At 43.1% G+C, this 21,971-nt stretch overlaps 1 protein-coding gene across 2 annotated transcripts in view; it reads right to left on the bottom strand.

Annotated features, from left to right (window-relative positions):
* Positions 1–21,971, bottom strand: part of LOC105464985 (mutS homolog 2) — a 102,479-nt gene that overhangs the window by 69,770 nt on the left and 10,738 nt on the right. For both annotated transcript variants that reach the window (XM_071076662.1, XM_011713157.2), the window contains exons 5-7: positions 21,540–21,689; positions 19,216–19,349; positions 7,027–7,226 (exon numbers count right to left, since the gene is read on the bottom strand). In XM_071076662.1, coding sequence (XP_070932763.1) covers positions 7,027–7,226; positions 19,216–19,349; positions 21,540–21,689 — 484 coding nt within the window. The remainder of the gene's footprint in view (positions 1–7,026; positions 7,227–19,215; positions 19,350–21,539; positions 21,690–21,971) is intronic.

Below are 21,971 nucleotides of genomic sequence, written 5' to 3'. Positions count from 1 at the left end.
AAAAAAAATCTGAGGCTGGGAGCAGTGGCTCACAACTATAACCTTGCACTTTGGGAGGCCGAGGTAGGCAGACTGCTTGAGCCCAGGAGTTCGAGACCAGCCTGGCAACATGACGAAACCCCCATCTCTACAAAAAATTTTAAAAAATTAGTTGAGCATGATGGTGCATGCCTATAGTCCCAGCTACTTGGGAGACTAAGGTGAGAGGATCACTTGAGCTGAGCCCAGGAGGTCAAGGCTCCAGCACTCCAGCCTGGGTGACATAGTGAAACCCTACCTCAAAACAAAATAAAGATACCTGGGTAAATTGTTTTAAGCACTATCAGAAATTTGCCCTAACAGTAGAATATTGTTATTTTAAGTTTTGTCCCAGTTTTTTCAGGTTTGAGAGACATAAGGAATATGGGAGGCCACGTATACCTTTTCGGAAATTAGCTATCTCTTAGTGGAGAAAGATTTAAAAGAGCCAAAATCACTCAATGTGAATCCACTTTCTAGACGGCTGCTGCCCTCTACTGTCTCTCTGAAGTCACTTTATTTATTTATTTATTTATTTGGAATAACATTAAGCTTAGAGTTAATCAAAAACCAAAAAAAATCACAAGGTAGCAGGAGAGTATACTCAATTTCTAGCAATATATTAATATACTAAGAAAAAGAAAAACTTTCAAGCCATGATTTTGTCTTTAAACATAGTACCTTTGGTCTATTTTCTTTACAAATTAGCCTCACTTTTTACTTTCTCCTTGCAGTCAGTATGCTAAAGAGCTACAATGAGTTCTCCAAAATGCCATTTTGTTTTGTTTTGTTTTGTTTTTTTAAAAAAAACCTCACAGAGATCCTTTAGGGAGTTCCCAATGACCAGAGTACACCTAAAATTCAACAAATTTCAAACATTTTGTGTAAAAGAAAAGAACACAGCTCTGAGCACAACACATGGAAAACAGATTTTCCCCTGTGACATTTTCCAGGCTAAGCCACTTCAAATACCTAAACTGGACATCAGCTGCAAGACCTATAATGTGAAGCATCTGATTTAGATAATGTTATGATCACTCACAGGTCTATATAACTTAAATCTAACATCAGAAAAGTAGGAAATTGTTGACTTGTTGCAAACTGTCATCAAGTAAATTAGACTGTGCCTATACAGGGAGGTTGAGGAAGGAAGCCAAGTTACCCTCAACCCCAATTCCTAACTTCCTTAATTATCCCAGGGAGTGAGAAAGATCACCCAAGGAATGTGCAGAGCAGTACTTCTTACCTTCTAGTCGGAGAGGAGGGTATTTATATACATTTTTTATTACTTCCCTCTCTACCAGGAAAGACATATATCCCTTGGAGTATCTGATGAAAGTTACAAATCCCCAGCCTGGCCAACATAATGAAACCCCATCTCTACTAAAAGTACAAAAATTAGCTGGGCATGGTGGCACATGCCTGTAATCCCAGGTACTTGGGAGCCTGAGGCAGGAGAATCCCTTGAACCAGGAGGCAGAAGTTGCAGAGAGCTGAGATCACACCACTGCACTCCACCCTGAGCCAGAGAGTGAGATTCCGTCTCAAAAAACAGAAAGTTACAAATCCTTTCTCCAGAAAATATACACATACACAAAATGTTGCACAAAGTTTCAGGAAGCCTCTAAGAACTCATTCAAAGAATCCCAGCTTAGCCGGGCACAATGGCTCAAATTGGTAATCCCAGCACTTTGGGAGGCCCAGGCAGGCAGATTACTTTAAGTCAGGAGTTCAAGACCAGCCTGGCCAACATAGTGAAACCCCCATCTCTATTAAAAATACAAAAATTAGCCAGGCGTGGTGGCACACGCCTGTAACCCCAGCTACACGGGAGGCTGAGGCACAAGAATCGCTTGAACCCAGAAGCGACTGGAGTTGGAGTGAGCTGAGATTGTACCACTGCACTCCAGCTTGGGCAACAATGTAAGACTCTGTCTCCACAAAAAAAAAAAAAAAAAAAAAAAAAAATCCCAGCTTTTCCTGTTATTAAGTGAAATGAGAGCCAAAAATAGAATTTGATAGGGTAAAGGAACACTTAAGAAAGCTAAAAACAAGGATAAAGAGAACCCATGGAACAAAAAGAAAATCAGGAATACAAAAATGTTTAACATAACCTTAGAAAGGAGAGTTTCAAGGATGGGCATGGTGGCTCACGCCCGTAATCCTAGCACTCTGGGAGGTCAAGGCGGGTAGATCATGAGGTCAGGAGTTCGAGACCAGCCTGGCCAACATAGTGAAACCCCATCTCTACTAAAAATATATAAAAAATTAGCCGGGCATGATGGTGGGCAACTGTAATCCTAGCTACTCAGGAGGCTGAAACAGGGGAATCACTTGAACCTGGGAAGCAGAGGTTGCAGTGAGCCGAGATTGTGCCACTGCACTCCAGCCTGGGTGACAGAGCAAGACTCCATCTTGAAAAAAAAAAGAGAGAGAGTTTCAAGATCAAAATTGTCAAAATCAGTGAAGCTTCGTTAAAGACTTTACCGAGGCTGGGCACGGTGACTCACATCTGTAATCCCAGCACTCTGGGAGGCAGAAGTAAGGTGGATCACCCCAGATTGGGAGTTCCGGACCACCCTGACCAACATGAAGAAAACCCATCTCTATTAAAAATACAAAATTAGCCAGGCGTGGTGGCAGGTGTCTGTAATCCAGCTACTTGGGAGGCTGAGGCAGGAGAATCGCTTGAACCCGGGAGGCACAGGTTGCAGTGAGCTGAGATTGCACCATTGCACTCCAGCCTTGGCAACAAGAGCAAAACTCCGTCCTAAAAAACTAAAAAAGGAAAGAAAAAAGCGGGGGGAACTATCCCGCATTCACTGGACTTAGCAAAAAATAAAGGTCACCTAGCAAATGCCCTTTCAGTACTGTGGTCAGGGCTGGAAACCAGATGAATGAATGGAAGATGGGAAGTGCAGGCTTTCAGAAACCCAGCTGGGAATGGAAAGAGGGAGAGAGAGATATTAATAGATGGTATTGGAAGAGGACCCAGGAACAAGGGTGCTTTTTTTAAAAAATAGATGTGTGCATCTAAAAATATGCAGTGGTAAAGAGCCAGTAAAGAATAAAAGCAAGTAGAAAGTAAGGAGTAAGAAGTGCGGGTGGGATGATGGGGGAAAAAAATTAAGAGGGTTCTTAACTTAAGGCCAATACTCCCTCTTGAAAATAAAAGGATATTATTTACTATGTGATGCTAAAGATATATAAGAAAAAAAATGATCAAACAGCTGATTTAAACGGTGAGAGTGAATTGTTTAGAGAGCCTATCTCCATAATTGTACCCTGATTCCATCCCTAATACTGGTCAATCACCTTCTGTTTCTAGCTGGTCCTACTGGAATAAAACAAGAGGTATGGAATCAGAAAAGCACAGCAGTGGAAGACACTCATTGACAGAATGGAAAAATAGAGGCGCAAGGTGGATACATGGCTGCCTACACCACACTAAAAGAGTATGAAAACAGCAAACTATAAAGACTCATTTTCTTTTTCTTTTGTTCTTTTTTTTGAGATAGAGAGTTTCGCTTTTGTTGCCCAGGCTGGAGTGCAATGGCACGATCTCTGCTCACCGCAACCTCCACCTCCCGGGTTCGGGTGATTCTCCTGCCTCAACCTCCCGAATAGCTGCGATTACAGGCATGTGCCACCACACCCGGCTAATTTTGTATTTTTAGTAGAAATGGGGTTTCTCGGCTGGGCACGGTGGCTCAAGCCTGTAATCCCAGCACTTTGGGAGGCCGAGATGGGCAGATCACAAGGTCAGGAGATCGAGACCATCCTGGCTAACACAGTGAAACCCCGTCTCTACTGAAAAATACAAAAAACTAGCCGGGCGCGGTGGCGGGCGCCTGTAGTCCCGGCTACTCGGGAGGCTGAGGCAGGAGAATGGTGTAAACCCAGGAGGCGGAGCTTGCAGTGAGCTGAGATCCAGCCACTGCACTCCAGTCTAGGCGACAGAGTGAGACTCCATCTCAAAAATAAATAATACTAATACTAATAATAAAGAAATGGGGTTTCTCCATATCGGTCAGGCTGGTCTCCACTGCCCGACCTCAGGTGATCTGCCCATCTCCGCCTCCCAAAGTGCTGGGATTACAGGCGTGAGCCACTGTGCCCAGCCAGTAGAGACTCATTTTCTTTCTTTTTTTTTTGTTTTTTTTTTGTTGCCCAAGCTGGAGCACAGTGATGCAATCTCAGCTCACTGCAACCTCCACCTCCTGGGTTCAAGTGATTCTCCTGCCTCAGCCTCCTGAGTAGGTGGGACTACAGACGCCTGCCACCACACTCAGCTAATTTTTTGTAATTTCAGCTAATTTTTTTTTAATGGGGTTCCACCATGTTAGCCAGGATGGTCTCAATCTCCTGACCTCGTGATCCGCCCACCTCGGCCTCCCAAAGTGCTGGGATTACAGACGTGAGCAACCCCGCCTGGCCCAAGTTGTATTTTTTTTTTTTTTTTTTTTTTTTGAGACGGAGTCTTGCTCTGTCCCCCCAGGCTGGAGCATAGTGGCCGGATCTCAGCTCACTGCAAGCTCCGCCTCCCAGGTTTACGCCATTCTCCTGCCTCAGCCTCCCGAGTAGCTGGAACTACAGGCGCCCGCCACCTCGCCCGGCTAGTTTTTTGTATTTTTTTTTTAGTAGAGACGGGGTTTCACCGTGTTAGCCAGGATGGTCTCGATCTCCTGACCTCGTGATCCGCCCGTCTCGGCCTCCCAAAGTGCTGGGATTACAGGCTTGAGCCACCGCGCCCGGCCTCAAGTTGTATTTCTTTTTTTTTTTTTTTTTTTTTTTTTTTTTTTTTGAGACGGAGTCTCGCTGTGTCTCCCAGGCTGGAGTGCAGTGGCGTGATCTCGGCTCACTGCAAGCTCCGCCTCCCGGGTTCACGCCATTCTCCCGCCTCAGCCTCCCAAGTAGCTGAGACTACAGGCGCCCGCCACCACGCCCGGCTAGTTTTTTGTATTTTTAGTAGAGACGGGGTTTCACCATGTTAGCCAGGATAGTCTCGATCTCCTGACCTCGTGATCCACCCGCCTCGGCCTCCCAAAGTGCTGGGATTACAGGCTTGAGCCACCACGCCCGGCCCAAGTTGTATTTCTTTAAGTCTGTCTACAAAGAAACAACAAAGCTTCCCCATAATATCAAAAGGTATGTTTTAATAGTTCTAAGCGATCATGATTAAGTAAAATTTTAAATGCTTTATGTTAAAAAAAATTGTTTTAATTACTTTGGACCCTAAATTGCTTAAACTTTTTTTTAAAAAGTAAAAAATGCTTTACGTATTAGACACAACAATATAATTACTAAAATTACTGGAGAAACATGGTTAAAATTTAAAACTATGCTTATTAGAGCAAGGTGATTTTATCTACCAATATTGTATTAATATGTATCTGCTCACTTTACTCTGGTAACTTCACTTTGAATTCAACTGTTAGAGACCACCAAGACCCTCTATCTTAACTCTCTCATAGGTGTGCTGTGTGAGTTAATTCCAACAATTCTAATATTAGCCTGTACTGTTTTGTTAAAGTTCCTGCGTGGCAATGACCCCTGATCAAGGCATGAAAAATACTGATTGAATGGTGGTGTTTTGTATTTGTGGGTCGGGGGATATTCAGGTGGTTTACTATCAGCATTGTTTAATGTGATTGATGAGTTGCACTTGGTCTCAATGAAGCTCTTCCTCTGACCTCCACTGAAGAGGCTAGAGAACAGGAACATGTCCGCTTGACAAGAAAAGTATTAAAAAGCCCAGTGAAGACTCTATTTTGGGCTCCTACGTTCCAAGGTGTCCTGTGCACACATCCTGCTCTGAGAGAGAAAATGCACCCCATCACAGACTTTACACAACAAAGGACAACTGGAACTTGCACCCGAACTCTCTGGATGACTTGCTATGACAGCCTTTGACTGTGATGCATATCCTTACTATAATCCTGCTACTAGATTGTATCCTTTTCCTGTAATAAACTGTAGATGCATAATCATTGCCATTCTAGGCCCTGTGAGTCTTCTTTGGCAGTCAAACCCTTTTTCACTGCCTCTGTCAGTGCAATAGGCCTTAACTCTAACATTCATTTCCAAAAAGCAAAAATTTCTAACCTGTTACATGTCTCTTGGCTTCTGCCATGAAGTTAAGAGTCAATACAAACCTGTTATTAGAAGTCTGGGCCAGGCGCGGTGGCTCACGCCTATAATCTCAGCACTTTGGGAGGCCAAGGCAAGTGGATCACAAGGTCAGGAGATGGAGACCATCCTGGCTAATAAGGTGAAACCCTGTCTCTACTAAAAATACAAAAATTAGCCGGGCATGGTGGCAGGCGCCTGAAGTCCCAGCTACTCGGGAGGCTGAGGGAGGAGAATAGTATGAACCTGGGAGGTGGAGCTTGCAGTGAGCTGCGACTGCACTCCAGCCTGGGCAACAGAGCGAGACTCCGTCAAGAAACAGAGAAAGAGAGAAAGAAAGAAACAAAGAAACAGAGAGAGAGAGAGAGAGAAAGAAAGAAGGAAAGAAAGGAAAAGAGGAGAGGAGAGAAGAGGAGAGGAGGAAAAGAAAAAGAAAAGAAGGAAAGAAAGAAATCTGAACGTGGCCAGGTTCTGTGACTCACGCCTGTACTCCCAGCACTTTGGAAGGCCGAGGCAGGCAGATCACCTGAGATTGGGAGTTCAAGACCAGCCTGGCCAAAATGGTAAAACTAAAAGTACAAAAATTAGCCGGGCATGGTGGTACATGCCTGTAATGCCAGCCACGCAGGAAGCTGAGGCAGGAGAATCACTTGAACCCAGCAGGCAGAGGCTACAGTGAGCCAAGATTGCGCCACTGCACTCTAGCCTTGGCAACAGAGCAAGACTCCATCTCAAAAAAAAACAAAAACAAAAACAAAAAAAAAGAAATCTGAATGTGTCCTAAGAGTGAGTCACTACCACCAACTTCATGAGGACAGCACATTGCCAAATATATATTGTATGAGTTGAAGGAAAACAAAAAACAAAATCACTTGTTACCTTCATGTTTTTCCAGAGCCTGTATAACATTGGGTAGTTGATTTATACCCTGATAGAGCCGGTAACAATCTTGTAAGTTTGCTGCTTGTCTTTGAAACTTCTTGGCAAGTCGGTTAAGATCTGGGAATCGACGAAGTAAATCTTCTTGTAAAGTCTGCCTCAATTCTGCATCTTCTACAAAAGCTTCCACTAAATTCAATCTGAAATAAATTAACTTGCATTAATCTAAAATATTTTAGTATAAAATTAAAATTTGTCAACTAAGCACATAAGTCTCAACTAAGTGAGCTCAAAATTCCATTTAAGAAGCTTGAATCCACCTGGCGCGGTGGTTCACACCTGTAATCCCAGCACTTTGAGAGGCCGAGGCAGGCGGATCACCTGAGTTCGGGAGTTCGAGACTAGCCTGACCAACATGGAGAAACCCCGTCTGTACAAAAAATACAAAATTAGCTGGGCATGGTGGCTCATGCCTGTAATACCAGCTACTCGGGAGGCTGAGGCAGGAGAGTCACTTGAACCCGGGAGGCAGAGGTTGCGGTGCACTGAGATCACACCATTGCACTCCAGCCTGGGCAACAAGAGCAAGACTCCGTCTCAAAAAAAAAAAAAAGAAAAAAAAAGAAGCTTGAATCTAGGCTGAGTGCAGTGGCTCACACCTGTAATCCCAGCACTTTGGGAGGCCGAGGTGGGCAGATCTCAAGGTCAGGAGTTTGAGACAAGCTTGGACAGCATGGTGAAACCCCGTCTCTACTAAAAATACAAAAAAATTAGCTGGGCATGGTGGCGCACGCCTGTAATCCAGGCTACTTGGGAGGGTGAGGCAGGAGAATTGCCTGAACCGAGGAGGCAGAGGTTGCAGTGAGCCGAGACAGCGCCCCTGTACTCCAGCCTGGGCGACAGAGCGAGACTCCGCCTCAAAAAAAAAAGAAAGAAAGAAAGAAGCTTGAATCTATTCTGAAACGTTAGCTTTTTTAGAAGGTGGAAAGCTCTGTAAGACTGTGAGGCAAACATTTCCTGATTAGCTAAGAGTCAAATTAATGTTTAGTTAAGCAGTATCATAAGACACTGACATATACCCAATTTTGTTTGACTTTCATCAGACAGACATGCCTTAAATAGGAGAAAGAATTTCATTACTGGGACATTGTTATGGACACACTGTTGCACATGTAAATAGTGATGTTTAATGAAACAGAACTACAGTTCAAGAATGTTGCCCAATCCAATACTTAGTGTATCTCTTACACATTTTTAGAATGCTTTCTAAAATTACCTCTTGACAGTACAAGCCAAAAACTGTTAATTAAAAAACTAAAATAATTTTACTGCTTCCCAAAGTCAATAACATCTCAGCTTGTTTCAAGAACGATAGAATATGCAGTTCATATTGCTTCTGTAAGTTATTGGAAATCAGTGACTTTTCATTTTTTTCAGTGTAACCACAGCAAGAAATGTCTTTACATCACAATCCAGCACATGCATATACAGATCTATCATTAAAATAGGTTTCACAAATCAATACTTATATTCCAATTATGTGATACACCCTGCTATTTTCTTTTTCTTTTTTTGAAACAGAGTCTCATTCTGTCGCCCAGGCTGGAGTGCAGTAATGCAATCTCGGCTCACTGCAACCTCCAGTTCCCGGGTTCAAGTGATTCTCGTGCCTCAGCCTCCTGAGTAGCTGGGACTACAGGCGCGTGCCACCACACCCGGCTAATTTTTTGTATTTTTAGTAGAGACGGGATTTCACACTAGCCAGCATGGTCTCAACCTCCTGACCTCGTGATCCACCCGCCTCGGCCTCCCAAACTGCTGGGATTACAGGCATAAGCCCACTCTGCCATTTTCTATCGTATTTAATTCTTCAAATTGCTCTTTGTCACCTAATTTAACGACCCACTACTGGGTAACACCTTGCAGTTTGAAAAACAATGTTGGAGATGTTACTAAAGTAATAGCTGAAAGGTAAATTGCTGAAGCTGAAAGGTAAACTAACAATCGAAGGTGGGAAAATGTTCCTACATATTTTGCACATCTCCAAATACAGTTTTAGAGAAACTTTTCTGGAGACCATAGGTATTACAGATGACTCAAGGTTCAGAACGCTATCAGATGAGCAACGATCTTCCTTATGTTTGTAAACAATGTGACAGTAAACTAAACCTCAAATTACACAGGTATAGAAAGGAAACAAATCTACTTTCTAAATTGAGAAGCTGGGACTACAGGTGCCCGCCACCACACCTGGCTAATTTTTTCGGATTTTTAGTAGAGATGCGGTTTCACTGTGTTAGCCAGGAAGGTCTCGATCTCCTGACCTCGTGATCCTCCTGCCTCAGCCTCCCAAAGTGCTGGGATTACAGGAGTGAGCCACCGCGCCTGGCCCTAAATTTCTTAACTATTTACTGACATCACTAGCATTTACAATTCCTGTGTTACCAAAATGTTTATCAAGCATGTTATAAGAGGAAAAACACGTTATCTCCAGAGTACACACAAAATGGCCACATATAAAAACACATTTAAAGCATAATTTCTCAATCTTGGCAACACTGCCATTTTAGGCTACATAAATATTTGTTGTAAGGGGCTGTTCCATGCTTGTTTAACAGCAACCCTGGATTCTACCCACTATACACTCTCTTCCTCTGCATGACAACCAAAAATGTCTCTAGACACTGCTGAATGTTCCCTGGAGGGAAAAACTGCCCCAGGTTGAGACTGCTGGCTTAAAGGAACTTGAATTAAAATTCACTTTTTAAGAGAAAAGTAACCTAAACCATGTCCAGCTAATGTCTAGGCAGCTAACAACAGATACATGTTTTTTATGGAATATGCCAAATTAGTGGGAACACAATTTGCTGCCAAGTTTACAGCCCCGTCAATGGGGCTATAAACAAACATCAAGATTAATTAGGATGCCTACTGCTCCAGAAAAGATTTTTGTGGCATATACTCTACATTTGAAAAAAGAAACAATGGATGTAGTCAAATTACACAATTCAATAAAGCGAACTTTGGGGGGCTTTCCTAGCTAAGCGTCTGGATCTAATTGGGCTTCATCAAGTCTGGTCCAAGGATCACCAGCATCACAATCACTTGGAGGTAGATAATACAAAATCCCTGGGAGTGGGGCCCAGCTGTGAAATCCCATGCAATTATTATGCACACAGCTTGATTCTTATGCACATAGAAGTCTGAATCCTAACAATCACAGAAATCCCTTAGTTATCTTAACAAAGCATGTAGGCCAGGTGCAGTGGCTCACACCTGTAAGCCCAGCTCTTTCAGAGGTCGAGGAGGGCGGATCACGAGGTCAAGAGATCGAGACCATCCTGGCCAACCAACATGGTGAAACTCTATCTCTACTAAAAATACAAAAATTAGCTGGGCGTAGTGGCACACGCCTGTAGTCCCAACTACTCTGGAGGCTGAGGCAGGAGAATCGCTTGACCTGGGAGGCGCAGGTTGTAGTGAGCCGAGATCGCGCCACTGCACTCCAGCCCAGGCGACAGAGTGCAATTCCATCTCAAAAAAAAATAAAAATAAAGCAGGGAAGGAGGTATAAAGGGGCAAGAAAAGATTGACAAAGTCTAATGCTGGCTGACCTACACCCTCACCTTTCCTTTTCTCTTCTTTGCATAAAACTCCCATATCCTTGTGGGTGACACTGAGGTCAATGGTAAAAAACATCACAGAGACTATATTTCTGATAAAATAATCTTATGCTTCTTCTCTGTTTCCAGTATTTTATCACTTAATTTCATCACTTAATCAAACTGACCAGAAAATAAATTGCAAGTAATCAACAGAGTTGAAGAGCCCACAAGCACACATATCCTTTCCTCTCCTCAGTGGAAGAGGTGGCTGTGCATCCCTACCTGGGAACTGAAAGGAGTCTGTGCAAAGTCAGCCAATTTTGTACCTCTGAAAAACTGATTTTCTACTGAATTTTATACTATATGATATCTCACCTATTCAAGAGAAATTATTAGAAATAAAAAATTTATAAATATATAGTGAAATGAAAAAAACTATAAATACTGTTGGGAAGAAATACAAATTATAGTCATAATATGACCCCATATTGTTTTTAAGTGTTATCTATGTTTTTAAAAATGTATATATCTGTATAAATAAAGGAAAAAAAAACCCTGGAAGGGTAAGAACACAAACTAAACTGTTAACACTGATTACCACCACAGACTAGGACTGGAGGTAAAGTAGAAGTAGGGGTGTTTACCCTCTTGATTTTTTAAAAACATGACCTGACCCTGTAGTGCTTTTCAAATAAAGTTAAATTATTTTTAAAAAACACAAATTATGAGATATAGCAATGATAAAACACAAATGAGAAGCCACAAATGCACACTTTTGTTGTACTTTTACAAATTGTTTGCCAACAAATTGTAAAACAGCTTTCTCTCAAGCAGCAACAGTTACACTTCCTATTTGCTCTTCATATCCCTTTCACATCCTACAAAGGATAAACCAAGAATAAAGCAAACTTGGTAAGAGAGAACCAATGGGGTTTTGTTGTAAAGAACAAGGTGGACAGATGCACTACTGCTAAGTGCTGTAGAGTAAGAACAGAACACTCCAAATTTAAAAAATCAAAACATCTCTTTCTGTTTTTCTTTCTCTCTTCTTTTATGAGACGAATTTGTGCTCGTTGCCCAGGCTGGAGTGCAATGGCTCTGGTCTTGACTCCTGACCTCAGGTGATCCGCTGTCCTCAGCCTCCCAAAGTGCTGGGATTATAGGCGTGAGCCACCGCACCCGGCAAAACATCTCTTTCCTTTTTGTCTTATTTCTCCAAAGTCCATGAAGAGAGCTGATACCTCTAGTTCATCCTTACTGGTTTTAAAAGATAGTCAAACAGGCCGGACACGAGCTTACGCCTGAAATCCCAGCACTTTAGGAGGCCAAGGCGGGCAGATCACGAGATCAGGAGTTTCAGACCAGCCTGACCAACATGGTGAAACACCATCTCTACTAAAAATACAAAACTTAGGCCAGGCACAGTGGCTCACACCTGTAATCCTAGCATTTTGGGAGGCCAAGCAGGTGGATCACCTGAGGTCAGGAGTTTGAGACCAGCCTGGCCAACATAGCAAAATCCCTTCTCTACTAAAATTAGAGAAATTAGCCAGACGTGGTGGCACAGGCCTATAATCCCAGCTACTCTGCAGGCTGAGGAAGGAGAATCGCTTAATCGCTTGAAACCGGGAGGTGGAGGTTGCAGTGAACCGAGATCGCACCAGTGCACTCCAGCCCGCACAACAGGAGAAAGATTACATCTCAAAAAAAAAAAAAAAAAAATTAGCCGGGGATGATGGCTCACACCTGTAATCCCAGCTACTTGGGAGGCTGAGGAAGAAGAATTGCTTGAACCCGGGGGGTGGAGGATGCAGTGAGCCAAGATTGTGCCACTACATCCAGCCTGGATCACACAGCAAGACTCTGTCTCAAAAAAAAAAAAAAAAAAAAGATACTCAAACCACTTCCAAATGGAATGCCTTATCTAGATCAAATCTTTATTAATTTTTCCTTATCAATGGACATATTCTCTCCAAACTGGATTTCATATATAGTATATCAACATAATTTTCAGAAAATTCAGAAACAACCATAGGGCTTCTTTCCCTTCCTAAGCCCCCCAATTTAAACCCAAATAACTGCAATATTCAAAAGATTAAAATGTCAACCGTTCATTAATTTCCCAAAAATTAACTTTAATAAAAATGAAATTTAAGTTAGTTCACAATTTTCACCTACAAAGTAGCATTAAGGCCTGGGTGCAGTGGCTCACACCTGTAATCTCAGCACTTCGGGAGTGTCGAGGCAGGCGATCACCTGAGATCAGGAGCTCAAGATCAGCCTGGCCAACATGGCAAAACCCCATCTCTACTAAAAATACAAAAATTAGCTGGGCGTGGTGGCGGATGCCTGTAATCGCAGTTACTTAGGAGGCTGAGGCTGGAGAATCATTTGAACCCAGGAGGCAGAGGTTGCAGTGAGCAGAGATTGCACCACTCCACTCCAGCCTGGGGGACAGAGAAAGACTCCATCTCAAAAAAAAATGAAAGAAGTAAAATGGCAAAGAAAGGACAAGCTTCTAAAAAAACAAAGCACAAAGCAACATAAACACAGCACAGCTCCCTCAACCTTTGGTCCAGATATCATTAAAGGCCTAATAAATTGCTAGTTTCACAAGTCTATTCAACATACAACTTCAGTAATAATTACAGTTTCAGTTTATGTTTCTGGTTAAAAGAAGCTTAAAGAAAAACACAACTACTCTGCTGTTTCTGTGACAATGTCAATTTTAAATCACAATTTTAGAAGTATCACAGTTATCGTTGGCATAACATAGTATACCTATTAATCCTACTCAATAAAATGACTCAGCTGTATGCAGTTCTGCCAGTCAACATGCGAATTAATATTGTATTAAATTGCATACAGCTGAGTCATTTTGGGGCTCAGTTAACCCCTAAAATTCCAATAGAATTAACCAAATTCTTGCGGCTTTTTTTTTTTTTTTTTTTGAGAGAGTCTCACTCTGTCGCCCAGGCTGGAGTGCAGTGATGCAATCTCAGCTCACTGCAACCTCTGCCTCCCAGGTTCAAGCAATTCTCCTGCCTCAGCCTCCCGAGTTACTGGGACCACAGGCGCACGCTACCACACCCAGCTAATTTTTTATATTTTACTAGAGACAGGTTTTCGCCGTGTTGCCCAGGCTGGTCTCGAACTCCTGAGCTCACACCTATAATCCCAGCACTTTGGGAGGCTGAGGCAGGCCAAGGCAATCTGGCCGCCTTGGCCTCCCAAAGTGCTGGGGTTACGGCCACTGAGCCCGGCCAAATTACTGATATTTTAAAATCAACATTCTGTCCCCTCTTTAACCCTACCATTTCTAAGCTTTCATTGTAAGAGCTGACTGGAATTGGTTGGGCATGGTGGCTCACGCCTGTAATCCCAGCGCTTTGGGAGGCTGAGGCAGGTAGATGGCTTGAGCCTAGGAGTTCAAGAACAGCCTAGAAAACATGACGAAATCCTGTCTCTAACAAAAAAACAAAAGCTAGCTAGTCTTATAACTCATTCTCTAGACAGACAGATAGATAGGTTTTTTTCAAAAGAGCTGACTGGAATTGCCCGACAGCTAATTTAAAAGGCTGAGAGCAAATATAGTTCCTAAAGAACTGTAATTATAGGGCCGGGCGCGGTGGCTCAAGCCTGTAATCCCAGCACTTTGGGAGGCCGAGACGGGCGGATCACGAGGTCAGGAGATCGAGACCATCCTGGCTAACACAGTGAAACCCCGTCTCTACTAAAAAATACAAAAAACTAGCCGGGCGAGGTGGCGGGCGCCTGTAGTCCCAGCTACTAGGGAGGCTGAGGCAGGAGAATGGCGTAGACCCGGGAGGCGGAGCTTGCAGTGAGCTGAGATCCGGCCACTGCACTCCAGCCTGGGCGACAGAGCGAGACTCCGTCTCCAAAAAAAAAAAAAGAACTGTAATTATAAGTTTATAATTCCTTTTTTCATCTGTCCTACATATGGATTAAAGAAGTCAGAACCACCCATTTGATACATTAAATAGCAAATACTGTGCAGGCCTAAAGATTTTTAAAAAGGGTAAGTACCAAGAGTCCTTATGTTTTTTGTTTGTTTGTTTGTTTGTTTGTTTGAGACGGAGTCTGGCTCTGTCGCCCGGGCTAGAGTGCAGTGGCCGGATCTCAGCTCACTGCAAGCTCCGCCCCCCGGGTTTACGCCATTCTCCTGCCTCAGCCTCCCGAGTAGCTAGGACTACAGGCGCCCGCCGCCTCGCCCGGCTAGTTTTTTGTATTTTTTAGTAGAGACGGGGTTTCACCGTGTTCGCCAGGATGGTCTCGATCTCCTGACCTCGTGATCCGCCCGTCTCGGCCTCCCAAAGTGCTGGGATTACAGGCTTGAGTCACCGCGCCCGGCCGAGTCCTTATGTTTATACATGCACTTGGAGTGTTGTTCTTTATCCTTTTAAGCTTTTTCTTTTGTCCATTTATGGATTCATCTGAAGCTTTAGTAATTTTTCCTTTTTAATGTCAGAATTCTGTAAGGAACATTGAACATATGTTAGCATATAAAATAGTTTATTCTTGTGAAAATGCTGACAAAATAATTTGTGTATTGAATTTGGTATTTTTATTGCCTTCTAGTTTAATATTGACTATTTCTTTTTATATAAAATAAGATTAACATAGCAATCTTTTTTTTTGAGATGGAGTTTTGCTCTTGTTGCACAGGCTGCAGTACAAGGGTGCGATCTTGGCTCACCACAACCTCCGCCTCACAGGTTCAAGCGATTCTCCTGCCTCAGCCTCCTGAGTAGTTGGGATTATAGGCATATGCCACCACACCCAGCTTATTTTGTATTTTTACTAAAGACAGGGTTTCTCCATGTTGGTCAGGCTGGTCTTGAACTCCCGACCTCAGGTGATCTGTCCACCATGGCCTCCCAAAGTGCTGGGATTACAGGCGTGAGTCATTGCGCCCAACCAGAGACTATTTCTTATTAAGATTGCTACTTTAGGGCTGGGCGTGGTGGCTCACGCCTGTAATCCCAGCACTTTACAAGGCTGAGGCGGGCAGATTTCGAGGTCAGGAGTTAGAGACCAGCCTGGCCAACATGATGAAACCCTGTCTCTACTAAAAACCCAAAAATTGTTCGGGCATGGTGGTGCTCGCTTGTAATCCCAGGTACTCAGCAGGCTGAGGCAGGAGAATCGCTTGAACCTGGGAGGTGGAGGTTGCACTGAGTGGAGACTGCACCACTGCACTCCAGCCTGGGCGACAGAGACTCCACTGAAACAAAAAAAAAAGAAAGAAAAAAAGAAAGAAAGAAAGATGTCTCCAAGTAAAGTATGGAAAAGTTGGCTTTGAGAAGAAATAAAAGTGTTAGTTTTTCTTCTGAGAAAGAGCCAGAGAGTAAAAGAGTGAAAATACAGATAAATTTTGAGGTTTTACATGTTAAGGAAGAAATCATCTCCTTAGAGGTGTGAGATAGCTGAAGGCTTAAGGGAAAGTAAAAAATTGGGGGTTGGTCACTATAATGAGTCAGACAATAAAAGTAACATCCAGCTATCACTGAAAGCTAGAAAGCATGAAAGCACAATGGGACCTATCAGCATTGTGTGACCTTCTCCAGCAAATTTTTTTCTTTTTCGAAGACTGGGGATAGGGAAGGTTCTCACTATTTTCCCAGTCTAGACTTGAACCTGTGATCCTCCTGCCTCAGCTTCCCAAGTAGCTGGGACTACAGGCACAAACCACCATGCCTTGCTTATCATAAATAATTTTGGCTGGGCATGGTGGCTCACACCTATAATTCCAGTACTTTGGGAGGCCAAGGCGAGTGGATCATCTGGGGTCAGGAGTTCAAGACCAGCCTGGCCAACATAGTGAAACCCTGTCTCTATTAAGAATATAAAAAATGAGGCCGGGCGCGGTGGCTCAAGCCTGTAATCCCAGCACTTTGGGAGGCCGAGACGGGCGGATCACGAGGTCAGGAGATCGAGACCATCCTGGCTAACATGGTGAAACGCCGTCTCTACTAAAACATACAAAAAACTAGCCAGGCGAGGTGGCGGGCGCCTGTAGTCCCAGCTACGCGGGAGGCTGAGGCAGGAGAATGGCGTGAACCTGGGAGGCGGAGCTTGCAGTGAGCTGAGATCCGGCCACTGCACTCTAGCCTGGGTGACAAAGCAAGACTCCGTCTCAAAAAAAAAAAAAAAAAAACAACAAGAATATAAAAAATGGCCGGGCAAGGTGGCTCAAGCCTATAATCCCAGCACTTTGGGAGGCCGAGACGGGCGGATCACAAAGTCAGGAAATCGAGACCATCCTGGCTAACACAGTGAAACCCCGTCTCTACTAAAAAATACAAAAAACTAGCCAGGCGAGGTGGCGGGCGCCTGTAGTCCCAGCTACTCGGGAGGCTGAGGCAGGAGAATGGCGTGAACCCGAAAGGCGGAGCTTGCAGTGAGCTGAGATCCGGCCACCGCACTCCAGTTTGGGCGACAGAGCGAGACTCCGTCTCAAAAAAAAAAAAATTAAAAGAGTAGAGAGAATAGACATACTTGTTTTGCTGGTATAGGCCCAGACTCTGCTTGGAAGGATGTTCAATAAACGCACACTGTTGCTCCCAGGGCAGGTGGTGGCAAAATACAATAGGAAATGTGACCCTGCAGCCATGCAAGACAAAGGCTCTTTATGGAGCTGACAGAGAAGGGTGGGTGACTTATCACTGTATATCCACCTGTCCTTTTTCAATTTTGACACATATAAATGTAACTACTTATTCACAAATAATAAAAATTACAAATTGTAAATTGCCTTAATTACTTGCAAATTACCCAGTCCTTCCAATCTCTTTTTTTATTGATACCTCATAATTGTACACATTTGGGGGTTTGTAATATTTTAATACATGTATACAATGTATAATACTCAAGTCAGGGTAACTGAGATATCCATCACCTGAAACATTTATCTTTGTTTGGGAATCCAATCATTCCAATATCGTTTTTGTTGTTGTTGATTTTAGGTGTCTTTTTTTGTTTGTCTGTTTTTGATACACAATCTCGTTTGTGGCCCAAGTTAGAGTGCAGTGGCACGATCTCGGCTCACTGCAACCTTTGCCTCCCAATTCAAGCAATTCTCGTGTCTCAGCCTCCAGAGTAGCTGGGATTATAGGCACACACCACCACGCTCATCTAATTTTGTATTTTTAGTAGAGATGGAGTTTCACCATGTTGGCCGGGCTAGTCTCGAACTCTTGACCTCAAGTAATCCGCCCGCCACGGCCTCCCAAAGTGTTGGGATTACAGGGGTGAGCCACCGCATCTGGCCTGTTGATTTTTGTTTGAGACAGTGTCTCACTATGTCACCCAGGCTGGAGTGCTGGGACATGAATATGGCTCTTTGCAGCCTCAACCTCCTGGGCTTAAACAATCCTCCAGCCTTAGCCTCCCATGTATCTGGGACCACAGGCACATGCCACCATGCCCAGCTAAATTTTTAAAAATTTTTTTGGTAGAAATGGGGTGTCATTTTGTTGCCCAGACTGGTCTCAAAGTCCTGGGCTCAAGCAATTATCCTGCCTCAACCTCCCAAAGTGCTGGATTATATGTGTGAGCCACCGTGCCCAGCCTCAATTTCTTTCTTTTTTTTTTTGAGACAGGGTTTCACTCTATTGCCCAGGCTGGAGTTCAGTGCACAATCATAGCTCACTGCAGCCTCAAACTTCTGGGCCCAGGTGATATTCCCACCTCAGCCTCCCGAGTAGCTCGGGCTACAGATACATGTCACTACACTGAGCTAATTTTTTTTTTCTTTTGTAGAGATGGTGTCTGTGTTGCCCAGGCTGGTCTTGAACTCCAAGGCACAAACAATCCTCCCATTACGGCCCCCAAAGTGCTGGAATTACAGGCATGAGCCATCGCACCCAGCCCCAACTTCTGGTTCTAAATCACTAAATCCCACTCCTCTTCTCCAACAAACCTGACTTCAGAAATCACCTTAAATTCATCAAGCAGTACTTACCTATATTACACTTCACTTAAGTTTTAAAACTTGTATCTAAAAGAAAAGACTGAAATAAAATATATTGAAATACTAGTAATTTTTGGATAACAGAATTATATAACCTTTTATTTCCACAATTTTAAAGACTTTCTGACATATATGTTTAGGTCACCTTAAATCTTTTCTAGAATAAAGAATTAAGTGCTTCCTATATATCAGACCTTAAGTATTTTATGTATATTAAATCATCTCATGCTTATAATCCTATGAAGTAGCTGTTTTATTAATGTCATTTTAAAGGTGAAGAAACTATGACATAAAGGTTGAGTAATTTGCCCAAGATTACACACAATATGAACAAAGGTACATTGGCTCCCAAGCACATATTCGATACATACCATCTCAAATAAAAGTTTTTTTTAATAGTGAAAAAAACTTATTTAAAAAAAAATGAGTTCTTTAATCAATCTAAATCATTACTACTCTATTACTATGTAGCTCTCTGTACAGTTAAATGGTAAGATATACTTGCAAAACTGCGTATTACAATAAGTGGTATACTCATGTGGATAACTGCAGGTTACATAAAACTAACAAAAGTATAAACTAATAACATACCTCTCCTCTATTCTGTTTTTATCCATGAGAGGCTGCTTAATCCACTGGTTAACAAGTCTTTGTCCTTGAGGGGTTTTACACTTATTCAGCAAGGCAGCCAGAGACTGAGAGCCAGTGGTATCTTCAACAGAACCCTAGTAAACAAAAAATAAAATAGAAAGAATGACACACTCATTAGTGAAAACCTTACTATGCCATGAAAAACAGAGAAACAATAACATAATATTCTTCAAATATTAAGAAATTTCCACAAAAAGTTCCTCTTCCTAAGACCAACTTTCAACTTCTTAATCCGTATGTTCAGCTGTACATTTCTCCCCTAGCCAAAACCACTTTATAATTACTACAGTTTTATTTTTTATTTGTTGAGACAGGGTCTCACTCTACTGCCCAGACTGGAGTGCAGTGGTGCCATCCTGGCTCACGGCAAGCCAGAACTCTTGGGCTCAAGGAATCCTCCCACTTTAGCCTTTCAAGTAGCTGAGACTACAGGCGCATGCCACTAAGCCCCGCTAATTTTTTCTCATTATGTTGCCCAGGCTGGTCTCAACTCCTGGACTCAAGTGATCCTCCCAGCCTGGGCTCCCAAAGTGTTGGGATTACAGGCATGAGCCACGTTACTCAGCCACTTACTGCAGTTTTAGACATAAAGCTTCTTAGGCCGGGCGCGGTGGCTCAAGCCTGTAATCCCAGCACTTTGGGAGGCCGAGATGGGCGGATCACGAGGTCAGGAGATCGAGACCATCCTGGCGAACACGGTGAAACCCCGTCTCTACTAAAAAAATACAAAAAACTAGCCGGGCGAGGTGGCGGGCGCCTGTAGTCCCAGCTACACAGGAGGCTGAGGCAGGAGAATGGCGCAAACCCGGGAGGCGGAGCTTGCAGTGAGCTGAGATCCGGCCACTGCGCTCCAGCCCCGCGACAGAGCGAGACTCCGTCTCAAAAAAAAAAAAAAAAAAAAAAAAAAAAAAGCTTCTTAGAATGTCATTTTAAATTGCTAGGCCAGGCACAGTGGCTTACGCCTACAATCCCATCACTTTGGGAGGCTGAGGCAGGCAGATCACCTGAGGTCAGGAGTTAGCGACCAGCCTAGCCAACAAGGTGAAACCCCATCTCTACTAAAAATACAAAAATCAGCTGGGCATGGTGGCAGGCACCTCTAATCCCAGCTAATTGCCCAAACCCGAGAGGCAGAGGTTGCAGTGAGCTGAGATCACACCACTGCACTCCAGCCTGGGCAACAAGAGACTCCGTCTCAAAAAAAAAAAATTGCTATTAGTAGTAGTACACAAAATTATTCATAAAGTAAGGACTAATACCACATAGATAGCTTGAAACTAGAGGAAAAAAAAAAAAAGCAATTCGAGAGCAAGGCACAGAGGCGCACCTGTAGTCCCAGCTACTTTGGAGACTATGATACAAATGCTTGAGCCCAGGAGTTCGAAGCTGTAGTACACTCTGATGGCACTTCCTGTGAACAGCCACTGCACTCCAGCCTAGGGAGCATACACAGTGACACCAGCCTCTTGAAGAAAAAAAAAAAAAAAAAAAAAGCCTTGAAAAAAAAATACCAGAGCATGGTGGTTCATGCCTGTAATCCGAGCCACTACTCCAGAGGCTAAGGCAGAAGAATCACTTGAAGCCAGGAGTGAGTGAACATCCTGGGCAACACTGTGAAACTCCAACTCTGAAAAAATGTTAAAATTAAGCAAGCATGCTGGCTTGTGCCTGTAAACCCAGCTACTTATGAGGTTGAAGCAGGAGGATAGCTTGAGCTCAGGAGTTCAATACTGCAGTGAGCTATGATTTTCCCACTTCACTTCACGCTGGGTGACAGAATAAAGCCCAGTCTCTAAAAAAGTAAAAAGTAGGCCAGGCGCGATGGCTCAAGCCTGTAATCCTAGCACTTTGGGAAGCCGAGGTGGGAGGATCACCTGAGATCAGAAATTTGAGACCAGCCTGGCCAACATGGTGAAACCCTGTCCCCCTGTCCCTACTAAAAATATAAAAATTAACCAGGCATGGTGGCAGGCAACTGTAATCCCAGCTACTTGGGAGGTGGAGGTTGCAGTGGGCCGAGATTGTGCCACTGCACTCTAGCCTAGGGGACAAGTGAGACTGTCTTTAAAAAAAAAAAAAAGTTAAAAAGTGGAGTGGGGGAGGGGAGAGAAGAGAAAATATAGCCTTTTGAAGCTACTTACCTAATCCAAGTATAATAATATTTCAAAATATTTTAGCTCCCTAATAAAATTCTTCAGTATATGTCAATGAAAACATTTTTAAACCATTCAACATTTTTAACCCTTTTTTTTTTTTTTTTTTACCTGAAAAAGGTTAAGGGCTCTGACTGCTGCAATATCCAATTTCATGTACTGGCTGAAGTCAAAAGTAGTCAGTTCAAACTGTCCAAAATTGGAATCATCTGATAAGAGTTCTAAAAACTTGATTACCGCAGACAATGATGAAACTGCAACCTAAAATTAAGAATTTAAAATCAAAGATTTCTATACCACTGGATCCAGTTCTAAAGATTTTCAAAAACAAATACAAAATGAAAATAAATTCTGAACTCCATCATTTTCCTTGGTGTTCCTTCCCAGTCCAAACCAAGAAAACCAACGGTTAATCTCTTGAGATTTGAAAATGGTTTTTACAAGGTGAAAATTAATGGTAATCGCAGTATTATTTATAATAGCCAAAAAAGAAAATTACCCAAATGTCCATCAAAACTAAAATGGGGGCCAGGCGTGGTGGCA

The sequence above is a fragment of the Macaca nemestrina genome, chromosome 13, assembly GCF_043159975.1.
Source record: "Macaca nemestrina isolate mMacNem1 chromosome 13, mMacNem.hap1, whole genome shotgun sequence".
In the NCBI taxonomy this organism is placed as follows: Eukaryota; Metazoa; Chordata; class Mammalia; order Primates; family Cercopithecidae; genus Macaca; species Macaca nemestrina.
Note: the sequence above shows the minus strand (reverse complement) of the source record. Positions and strands in the feature narration are given on the sequence as shown.